This window comes from Labrus mixtus, chromosome 7 (assembly GCF_963584025.1).
Source record: "Labrus mixtus chromosome 7, fLabMix1.1, whole genome shotgun sequence".
Classification (NCBI taxonomy): domain Eukaryota; kingdom Metazoa; phylum Chordata; class Actinopteri; order Labriformes; family Labridae; genus Labrus; species Labrus mixtus.
In genome coordinates this window covers 25,666,472-25,678,939 of record NC_083618.1, presented here as the reverse complement: position 1 = coordinate 25,678,939, position 12,468 = coordinate 25,666,472, and the positions used below count along the sequence as shown (strand labels likewise).

The window sequence follows — 12,468 nt, the reverse complement described above, 5'->3', positions numbered from 1 at the left end:
ACCTCCTGTTTGAAGGAAACTTTGAATATATATTTTATTTATTGAAGGGTCCATGGATTCAAGCTTGTAGCGTATTTTCTTGTCTTCTGACCACTTAATGCACTTTTTAGACCATTTCATGGTCCAGGTTCTTGGACCATTGAAATGTTTCAATGACGTCATTAAAACATTTCAGCATATTATGTGACTAGTATGTTAAACCAAATGCATTAATTTGAGTAAAAACTGTTGTTCAACTACCTCAATCACAAGGGAATAATAATAATAAATATGCGTGATCAATTAAAATAGCTTAGAGGTAGCATGTTACTTTTGCTGGGTTGCTGTAGCTTAGCTTGCTACGTTTCTCTAGGGGGTAGCTTTATTGTAATGTAATGTCATTTTCTGTACAGTGACTATAGCAGCTTAACTTCCTGGCTGTTCCCTGCTCACGGCTCAAGCTAAAGGGAAATAGGGCCTTTTCAGTAAAAGCCCTTAAACTGTGGAACAGCCTCCCTCATTCAATCAGGTCTGCACCCTCTGTTGACTCTTTTAAGTCCCGTCTCAAGACATACTTTTATATTTTAGCATTTGAGTCCCCTGGTCCTGAATAGACCATTTCTTTCAGGTTCCTTTGTTGCTTTCTTTATATATTCTTTCTTTTTATTTGTATATATGTATACATATATATATATTTCTCTCTTGTGGACGTTGTGATCTGAAGTTGTTTTTTCTTTTTTAATGTATTGTACAGCACTTTGGTCAGCTGTAGCTGTTTTTAAATGTGCTTTATAAATAAATTTGACTTGACTTGACTTGACTTAACTTAATACACCTCATAAGTAGCATGCCCAAAACTGTTCAATTGTTACTATCGGATTGGTTTTGGGTCTCTGCCTGGGGATATGCATCATTTTACAGATTGTTAACCGGCTTTTCTTTTGACTATATCAGCAATGCCATTAGGTAAAATCATTTTCTTTTAAATGTGTTATAGACATGAATCTGACTTGAATTACAGGAGTAACATTTGATCAAGACAGTTGCAAAAATAGACCTGTCCATACATTTCTTGATTTTTGACCTTTCAGGTGAAGCAGATGTTCGTTTTATAGTGGGGAATGATTGCACCCAATTTGGCTCCGACAGCTGTAAGTGCCACTGCGCTTATTAGAGGTGTGAGCGGGCTCAAAGTCTGTCTTGTGTCAAAATCAGAGTCAAATATTCATAAAATTAATTACCACTGAAAGGTCACAGTCTTTCCATGAGGGAAATGGGATAGGTGTCAAAAATACCATTTGCACCTACAGTTTGCACCAGCTGGAGCAGCAGAATTTGTCTGCCATATCTCCAAGCACACAAACACTGGTGTAATTTATCATGTCAAATCTATAAAAAGTGTATGATACGCTCCCATATTTGCCCTTTGAAATATTAAGCAATAGTAAACTCAATGAAATGTTTTTATTTAGAACATGAAAGTAAAGTGAAAGTAAAATCTTGATTTGTAAAAAAAAGGAAAAGAAAAAAAAGATGTGTAACGCTCGACCTTACATGCACACCCTGACTGTATGACAACAACTGAAAGTCGGTAAGGTCAGAGCCCTACCACTGATGGAACTGTCATTCTGTCATCGAAGAAATCCACAAGCAGAATCTGATTGACTTCTCTCTGGTCTTGTGGACCAAACTCAGATATATTGGTGGCCGTGTCCCCGAATGCTTAACCTCAGAATCTAATCTGAACAAGCCATCACTCACTTGCTGTTAATGTCATCATTTATGCCTGTCTGATAACTGGCACAGCAGTAGGCAATTATTGACTTTCTTCTGCTTTAGGAATATTGAGTCCAGAGGCTGTCAGATAGACTCATCAAGATCAGTCAAACAGCCCATCATTATGATGGGCAGATATCGGTAAATACAGGCATTAAAAAAGCATCACTCTGCATACTTTAAGTGCTGACTGTGCATTATGGAATAACCCCTTTTTTATGGTGTTTATTTGTTCTTTGCAGTTGCTGTAAATAATGCATGTTGAGTTAACTTAATACAGCCAAGCTAAGCTAATCTTGGAAGCCAATAATTTAGTTAGCATATGCCATCCCAGCAACAAATATCAGATTTCATATTTTAAGAACCCCTTCTACAAAGGTGAGCTGATACCTTCTTTAAATAAAGACATGGTTGAACTGCATCAATGGATTCTATGAGTACAAGATACTTCTTTCACTTTGACATTTCTATTTAATGCAATTTCTTCATTGCGGAACAAAGAAGATATAGAGACTTTAACTCAACTACATTTACCTGTTAAGGCTAATAACTTATTCATCATTTAGGACAGAGATTTTCTGTTCAAACATTGACTGTAATTGATCAATCTAACCAGCAGTACAAAGTAGCCGCAACAATGATTTATATATTATAAGACAACAAATTAGCTGTTCTGCTTAATGAACACTTTTTGAGTGAGTTTTTATTTCAAAAAAAGAAGAAAAAAAATAAAGAATTGTTAAAGGTGCACATTGGAGTTTTGGTGGTGAAACTTGAAAGTTGGAGAAGTGAAACAATTCTATGCTATATTTTCTAAACTCACAAACTCAAACTCTAAACTTAACTCAAAGAAAAAAATGGGTCCCTGGAACACTGTTTAGACCTAAAAAGCTACCAGGAGAGTTACTGTTTCACTGTTGCGGGCGCCCAACCATAACTTCTCGCGTAGCATTTTATCTTCAATGTGTTCGACAGTGTTACAGGGACCAAATTTTCCTCTGAGGACAGTTTGTGTTATGAACATATACCACAGAATCTGTACATTTCTCCAACTTTCAAATGTCTTTACTAAACTACATAGTGTACTTTTAACAATAGGGCTTGGTATTGGCAAGAACCTCACAATAAGATATGTGTTAGGATACATGGGTCACAGTACAATATGTACAATATGTATAGCGATACGTTTCGTGATCGTATTACCTGATGGTACCAACTATTAAACAGCTAATAGGGTCTTTTTAATGGCATTAAATGGGATTTTAGTCTACTATTCTGGTGGGTTGGTGGGGGGCATGGAAAATGTTCCACCTCCAATGGGGCGCATGACAGAAAAAGTTGGAGAACCACACTGTACAAATGAAATATGTGTATTTAGCTGCAAACTGCTTCACTGTGCTCACCAGCTAGTTTGTTTACCTTGAAGGCCTGCTGAGCAGTTGTGTTCCATGTATTTTTGAGGGAAAGGAGCTGTCAAAAAGCTGCCATAAATGACACTATGAGAGAAGTGAAAGCAAACCAAACCTACAGTATGCAGTTGTGAGCCAGAAGGAGCAGCAGATTTTAGTGAAAACTCTCTGATGGTCCATCAGAAACCCCTTTCACTTGTCAAAATGTTTTACCTTTATCATTTGAAACATTAAAATAAATATTTTGACATGTCAGCCTTCAGTAAGAAGCACTCCTACCACTTATTCTTGTAGCACTTGTGGAAAGCAGGCCTATGGCAAGTCCTAATATTTAGCCTACCTTGTACTTTTATGTTTGAGTTTGATTTGTAGTGATGACTTAAAGTCAACTCAAGTCAGCACACACGGGGACTTGATATTTCCCCAGAGAAATGTTTTTTTGTTCATCAGTTCATCAAGTTAAACCCACTGTATTATCTGGAGTGCCACTGGCACATCTTCTTTCCTGTGTATTTTCTTTTCAACGGAAGCTCAGAAGCCACAGAAGTTTGCTCGGAGAAAGACAGAAAATTGGAGACTCACATGCAAAGGTTAGACTGGCCTCTCGGCTGACGATGGTCCCGAAAGAGTTGGAGGCGAGGCACTGATACGTTCCAGCATCTTGGTCTTTGTTCAGATGGCTGATTCTGAGGTTGCCTCCAGAAAGGCTGTATTGAGATCCAGATTTGGGACTGATTTCTGTGCCATTCAGTTTCCATCTAAAAAAAAAGAGAAATTAACATGTAAATTAACAAATTAAGTATTATTTAGTGTGGTACTGGGATGGTGGAAGAATTCCAAACTGCAACATAAAGAACGTGACTGGAACATGTAATTGTTTTTCTACCGAAATAGACGATGGAGAGAGCCCAGAAAGCATGCCCTCCAGCTTTGTGTTAATCTAAGCAGCAGTGAACCACTGTGGTGCCAAGAACTTGACTCGCTGAGAATAGATAGCATTGCAGGCCATCCGTCTTGCCAGACCCCAGTCAAATGGCATGAAAATGCTGCTTAATCATTGTGTAGCGACAATTAAAACAAATGCCTGCAACCTCACCTTCACACTTGTGCATTCTGGAGTAGTCCAAATGATAATCATTGGGGTAAGGGGTGATCAACAAAGGGTGTAATTCACTTAAAAGGCAACAGACTTTCCAATCTTTCCAAACAGATGCACCTTATTAGAATAAACACACTTGAGAGTAAAATCAGTCACAATTACAAAATAGATCTCAGCCATAACTTTCTCTAGCCTGGGTAGAAAAGAGCTTGGATGCTGCTATTGGTTTTCAAGGCTGTATAACCATCAAAGCAATAATAGTTTCTGCAGAGATGGAAAAGCATTAAATGAGCATTTCATACCTCAATGGGAAATGGACAATGCGGATTTGATTAGGGCCCAAGGTGATTAAGTGGTTGATTATTTCTTTGACAAGAAGTTCTATAATTCCTTTTGCTTGAGTTTTCTATTTTCCCTGAATGATTTCAGGTTCACCTGGGGAAACGGTGTATTGTTTCAGTTGTAAAAGAAAGCAGCTTTGGAGTGAAAAAAAAAAAGGGATTTGCTAAAGCCCCTTTGTACAGTAGACAGAAGTTCTGCAAAGCTGTTTTGTGCCCTGCTCTGTCTCTTCCTTGTGCCAGTTTGGTCCCTTTGAGGCACAAGATCCTTTTGAGAAAACATTGACAATGGTGTTGCATCATTATTATAGTATTTTCATGCTATCATTTATGGTATGATTTCTTCTTTGGAATACGCTCATTTTCTTGCGGACATCAACAAAAAGTGACTACTGAGGTCATCACATAATATATAACACACATGTAGAACTGACTATATCAAAAGCAACCTCAGACTGAGTCTTCCGTAATCAGTACAATATTTGTTGGTCTGGCACTGCAGCACTCAAAAAGCGCCTCGATAGACTCTTTTCCTTTAATAGACAAAATTTGTAGCACAATGGTCTTTCATGGCTCTTCTCCAGTTCAGTCATAAGTAAGTGCATGCTCTCTAGAGCCTTATTACTACACACAATATAGAGCCTGGGGGGTGGTGGTGGTGGTGGCTGCGGTCTCGTAGGATTACAGAAGAGATTCATTTGCAGCTGAAGCGAAGCACACTGAAATCAACACAAATATTTTACTGCCAAGAAACACCTTCAACCCATGAAAAGGGCAGAGCGGACAAAGAGGAGAGTGATGCCACGGACCGCAGTATCAGGGCCCAGATAGTTGCTCGTTCACTTTCTGAAAAGGGATCCAATCAAAATGAAAGCAGCCTTTTCACAGTTATAATTGCTCGCTGAGGCTTGGCATTGTATCCATATTGAAAAAGTTCCAAAGGGCGAAGCTTGAAAACAAAGTGTTGCAAAACACAGTTGTGAATTTGGTGATTTTATCTGTGTCTGATTAAGACATTAAACTGGATTGCTGAGAGTCTCACACATATTTAGCGGCGTCTGTGTATTTAATCATCGCTCATGAGAGGGGAGACTTTTCCATGTTTGGGGAAGATATTGAAAAATTCCAAAAATGTACCAAATTTTAAACGTGTGTGCTAATTAACACACAGTGATAGTTAAGGATAATTGCCCACCCAAAGCTGCAAGTTATCTTCTGTAACAAGTTAAAAGCCCTATGACAGTTCCTGTTGCTTTAAGCAATTTAGAAACAACTTTAAAGTTGTTCAGCGACACATCCTCTAATTCCCTCGACACTCTCACCACAGATAAAGACCACTCGGGGACCGGTGATAAAAAAAGCAGCATGAGCGGAAAAAATTAAAACCCATGACTGTGTCATGGAGTATCCTCCTCTGTAGGAAGAATGGAGCAACAGATTACATCAAACAGTCATAAACTAGATGATTTAATAATTCTATTTACAATGATTTATGCTGGCAAACAGGCCACAACAGCAGTTCCATTTGTTAGGCACATGCTTTATGTAATCATGTAACAACAGGCTGTGTACACAGAGGCATAATACCACGCCATCTGGCTTATGAGGCTGTGAATGTTAGGAGGTCTGTTCCTTTTCTTAAGCCTGGTGCTTTCATTTCCTTGAAAAAAAAGAATACTACCATGTACTACTACTTCGTAAAGTCACACCTCATGATGTCATCTTTTTTGTTTGATTCAAAACCCAAATAAAGTCTGCATGTAGTACATTATAACAAAATGAAAATAAAAAGTACGGCATAAATCAATTTAAAGCACCTTAATATACAATGAACTACCTTGTAATGAAGTTATTGACAGAGGGCAGTCCTCAGTGAAAATTAGCCATGTTTTATAGGGAGGCCACTTAGGACGAAAAAAGCTGCAATTGCCGAAAGATTTTCCAATACCAAAAAGTTTGTAGTTTCATAAACCATTCAACTCTACGGTACCCGCCTCACCCGCAAAGCAACCAGCATTGTGCGTGACCCCACCCACCCCTCACACAGCCTCTTCAGCCTCCTGCCATCGGGGAGCCGGCTCCACCAGACTGGGAAACAGCTTCTTCCACCAAGCTGTCAGGAAGCTTAACTCTCTCCCCTCTCTTCCTTCCCCCCCCTCTGCCCCCACGAACACTGGACGTTGAAACCCCCTCCCGTTTGCCACCAAAAACTCTGGACTAATAACTCTGAAGCGAACTATTCAAGAGTACACTCAGTTTACTGCACATTGCACATATTGCACAAGTTTACTTTTTCTTTAAATTTTATTTTATTTTATTTACCATTTTGTACCTTTTGCACAATTTAGAATGTATTACTGTAAATATTATTTATCTTATTTTTACCTCATTTTATTTTATCTATTTTACCTTCTCTTATTTTACCTTATTTTGGTTGTATTGCACCGCGGGTCGGAGACAAACGCAATTTCGATTCCACTGTATGTCTGGCATATTTTGAAATTGACAATAAAGTTGACTTTGACTTTGACTTTGACTTTGAATTTCAATAACACACACAGTAATCCCAAACAATGACAACATATTAAACATGCTGCAAATGAAACACAACATTACAAATGGTCATAACAAATACATTAACGGCCAATACTCAAACAACGCCGGGTCAAAAACTCACAAACTGAGAAAACAACTGAAACAGAGAAAAGCTGTATCCAGGCATCACAACGAAACTCCTCCAGGAATGTAAGTGGTACAATAAATGAATAACTGCAGAGAGAGACAAGGCCGCACGATGAATTTACCACAAAGGGATAGACTCCACTGGAGTGGAGTGTTTCTGAGGATAGGGCCTCAAAGTCAAAATGTAACTTCATGACTTGTAAGAAAGTCTCTCAGTTAGTCTCTGTTTTTGGTGCAGCTGAATCGTTTGTTATGGTGAAATGTTTTGTTGATGGACAGAAAGCTTGGCTAAAGTAAAGTGCTGATGCCACACCAACGGAAAAACTAATTGTCAAAAGGAAAATGTCAATATGTCAATTGTCAATAGGAAAACAGGATGGCAGCGCGTCTTGTTTACAGCATGATCATTGAAAAGGCGTTAAAACGAGGGAGAGAGACACCTGTGATCACACACTCTTAAGGAGCTGATTGAAAGGTTTTCTTTTAGCTGACAAGCCCTGTTTAAATGAAAGAGCTCACCCCTCACACAGCATGTGTCAGACTGTCACCTAACGCTGTCCCTGCTGATTGATCTTTTTTTTTTTAACAACTTTTCTCTCTCATTATGTCTAATAATGCATTTGAAATAAACAGTGATATAGGCGATAATTCATTTCCTTAATAAACCTTGTAGGGTGATCGTTTGTGATCAGAAAGACTCTCAACTTGGAGACAGCGGCGCAGGGTGGACGCGAGGGCCTTTTAAAAAACGTGGGCAGACGTGATTTCATCGGAAAACAGGATGTCGGGACATAAGAAGTGTTTCCTTGGCTCTACACAGCCTCCTATGGAACTTCATCCACCTAAAAAAAAAAAGCAGGCAGCAGAGACCAAGCAGATTATCTATTTAAACTAATGATCGCATCATATCGGATGCATTGGTGGGGTGTTTGTGTTATTCATCTTTGCAGTGGTAATGTTACATTTGAACTATTTTACTTTCACTTTTCTTTCATATTCATGTCTTACGTTCACATTCACATGGACGGCATGATAAGACCGGACGCAGCCAAGATTGTCTCACTGGGGCTTCGTGCACTTTGTGTAAATGTAACTCATTAAGTTGGTTGTAGCTATGTCGGACGTAGGAAATAAGCCCTACTTTTGTGCTCGGTCTGCTTGTCCAAACCATACCGAGTATGCCGTAAAGCGTCATCCTCCCAGCAGCCTTAATCTCCTTTGTAAATTATTTCTACATTATGTTTCACCAGCTCTAATAACGGCTGGTGTGCTGAAACATGTTTATGTATTCATTCATAATAACTGTATCCATTGACACCAGAGCTTGGAGTTGGATTTATTTATGCTGCAACCCGTTTTCTCCTCTTTGAAGAAGAAAAACAAAATACCCTAATTGTAACTTCTCTCTAGTTTTATTGTTTAGTTGTGCTGACAGTATTGAACACATAGTTTCTCTTGTGGCATCCAATGTAAACACTGCAGCTCAACCTGTCACAATTCACTGCGGTGTGACGTGCAATTAATGAACTTTGAACATGATTTAACTGTTGTCTGCTCGTGGCAACACATCTCTGGGAGGCGGCAGCCGCCCTGACAGGCCCGCACAGCGACCTTGACAGGAAACAGCTGATTAGGTCATCCTCTAAGCTGGCTCAATCCCCAGTATAAAATGCACCAATCCCTCCAAATCTCACCCCAGCAATTTCAGTGAGCAAACATGATTGATTTGAAGTTTACTTGCCAGAGATGCTGCAACACCACATAACATACTTCCAGTAGACTAATAGTCCATGGGAGTGGGAAATAAAACGGGAAAAACAGCTGCTCTTTGAACTCTGTCAGGGAAAAAAAGGAGGTTTGAGCTCTGTGCATGCAAAGCTTATAGTGTGCAGTCCTAAGCTACAAATAGATAAGACACATTTCCAGCAGGGGGTTGAAATGAAAATCCACCACAAAATAGAACTCATGTAATACATTCCTATGATCCTGATCAGCTTGGGCTTGATTTGTGAGGATGAACAAGTCTTTTCTAAAGCTAGAAACAACAGAGCCAAGACTCTCTTGTTGCCGCATCAAGGGACAAATCCGGGAGTAGTTTCATTCAGGACAAAAGGAGGGCTGAATCTGAGGACACAATGACAATACCCAGAGCGATATAACAGAAAATAGACACTTCCTCCACTTCATGACTACAATGTGGAAAAAGCACATTTGAAAGTACATGCTCCAAACACTTTTTTAGTCCACGAAAAAATTCTGATTTACTGTCAGGAGCAGCTTCAGGCTTTGTCAGATTAGGACTGCATGGTTTCCACTTTTAGAACAGAAGTGTCATGTAGAGTGTGTGGATTAAACTGTCTGAGATTAAAAGAACAATATGATCCATGTTGTGAGACACATGGTTTTAGTTTTCGCAACTGACTTGGAATCAGACCAGGAAAGTGAGAATTCATTACTCCTTAATTACCTCTGATTTCATATTTGTACAAATTGCACTGATGAAGGGCTGCTAAAACTTTTTGATTTGGCATGCGGCTCCACATTTGACTTCTAAAACAAAAGTCTGTCAGGAACAACAGTAAAATAACAATTCTACTCTAAAGTAAGAATCACACTAGTGTTACAATTCCCTGGGTGTAAATGCTGTTTGAGTTTAAATAAAGTTAAAATTACAATAATATAATTTTTAAATGGTATTGCTGTTAAATTGCCATATAAAAATAAAGATAAAGGTTTTATACTTAGTTCCCTCTAGTCAATCCTTCAAACACCAATGTTGTATAGTTGCAGAAATAGCCTCACCTCTGACAGCCTGGTGGAAATTTCACAACATCACAAACTATTTCTGTATTACAATAAGCTTACATACGGAAGAATCCATTTTCTTCCTGACAGAAAAAATAAAAATGACTTCACCTTTATTCATTTGCCTAAAGGTCATCACTCATCTCAGTCATATTTTTTAGTAATAAAACCGTGATCTAATGCTACATCTTTGAAAAGAAGTATGATAGTGGTAGAATCTATTGCTCAACATGAAGGCTGTCAAGGTAAATATGCCTCCCCCAACATCACACCTCATTTAAATAACTCCTTCAAACACAATACTGTACAAAATATGTAGAATCATACCTGTTGAAGGAGCAATATGTTTGATATCTACTGCATTCAATCATGAAATAACCTTACTCTATCATCAGACGTTAGGAAAACGTGTAATGTTAAGTGCTAGATTCTCTGACAGCAATGCAGCAGCCTGTATGTTCTCCTTCTAAGTTTAGATTCTGGTCCTGAATGTTTGGTTTTTATTTTGACTAGAGGAGGTAGGCGGTTTTCACGGCACTCCCACACAGCTGTCGGACGCCCCTCGGGTTGCCACGCAAACGTCAAACCAGCAGGTGTTGCAACGATGAAAGTGGGGAAGCGAACTGGTTCAGATATAAGTGATTGTACACGACCTAAAAAGCCTCTGCAGGTTTCTAATAAGCTCAAACTAGGAGAAATATTGGAGATGCTTTTTATAAACGGAGAGAAGTTAGAGTTCAGAAAGGTTTGAAGACAGATGCAGCGCTGATTAAACATTAACGCTTCGGTGTCCGCGACAGACCAACCTGCATGCACATCGACTCTAGTGAGGAACCTGCAGCTGGAGACAGCTCTCTCTAATGTTTATAATTTGCACTGTAGTTCCCATTTTAACGCTTCATGTCAGAGTTACATATTGATCCTTTAAATAAAGCTGTATCGCTATCTTCGATAAAATGGAAAGAAGAATTGTCAGTCAGGGTCAAGTGAACTTTTGGAACCAAATGTATAACATCTTTTTAAAACAACATAGTTCAATAACAACATCTCTTTAGTGACAAATTATGTCAATATATCCATTTTCAGTGGGCACAGGAAGTTTCAAGTTGGTCTGTTACCATTTTTTTTATGATGTAAAAAAATACTCCTAGACATACAGTATTTTGTTCTATCTGGATCTGTACACCAAACACCTTTGGTAAGCATTACTTCACTCCTATCCTGGGCTGTTGGGTCCCTCTGTCTGACAGGAGATTTATCTGTAATCTAGTGGAATATAAAGGGAATATTAGACTGATCCCACACTTCTGAATCAGTTTTTATGGTTAAATTGACAAACCTGCTCCCCTTGGTGATAAACACTGAACTGTATTTTAGTTACATATATGTAGTAAGAAGAAGAAATCGTTCATAAATCCCCAAGGTTCAATTCAATATTTTTACTCTGCTGTTGAACATGCTACACACACACACAAAGGTCGAAACTCACACACATGCACAAACATGATCCTGCACAGAAAAGACCCCCCGTGCAGTTGGGGGTTCTGTGCCTTGCTCAGTGGAACCTCTAAATGTCTCAGGAAGTGAACTGGCACTTATCCAGCTACCGGCCCAATTAGCCCAGGCCAGGTTGACGGCGACGCTGCGTGAGATCACTGCAACAATTAGCAATATTGTAGGTATATTGTAAGTATGTTTGAACTGTTGCATTTTTCATCTGTAATTGTCTGTAATTACTGTTTTTTATTGTTGATGGTCTTTTGCTTCAGTTTTACCAGGGCTGCAACACAAAAATAAATCATTGTTTGTAATCATTAGTTATCGTCTACCTAGTTTTAGTCCTCATTATTCATTTAAATTATTATGAATGTGTTTGTTTTGGTTGTTTCTGTCATCAGCATCCTCTAAATTATTTGAGATCCATCTTGTGCTTTTTTTCCACTAAGTCTTTGCTCTCTTACACACACACTGATGACTTCCCAACATGTTTTTTTCACTTGTCATACACCATCCATTCGTCACCTCACACACTCCTTACAACCTCCTGAATCAAAAGAACATGTTGTCACTTTTTAAAATCTCTTTTTCCAATTATCGTATTATGTTTGTAGATTTACTTGACGCCTGTCATCAGTCATTCAATAACTAATCTACATTCATTAGATGAACTACATAATGTTCTGAAATAAAGTAAAGTCTAAAGTCTAAATGTCATGATAAATCCTATATCATAACGATATAATGACACAAATCACGGCCACACACTCCATTCCCTTTTGCATGTTTATCAGAAAATGCATCTTTTTTTGTCACACTATATGCCTCATGAATTTCAATATAAATTAAATATATTTTTTTAAATCTCCCTTTCTTATTCTCC

At 38.6% G+C, this 12,468-nt stretch overlaps 1 protein-coding gene across 3 annotated transcripts in view; it reads right to left on the bottom strand.

The window, feature by feature from the left end:
* The window catches only part of LOC132977034 (contactin-4-like), a 163,515-nt gene that overhangs the window by 105,282 nt on the left and 45,765 nt on the right, over positions 1-12,468 (bottom strand). For all 3 annotated transcript variants that reach the window (XM_061041381.1, XM_061041383.1, XM_061041382.1), the window contains exon 4: positions 3,747-3,922. In XM_061041381.1, the coding sequence (XP_060897364.1) occupies positions 3,747-3,922 (176 nt within the window). The remainder of the gene's footprint in view (positions 1-3,746; positions 3,923-12,468) is intronic.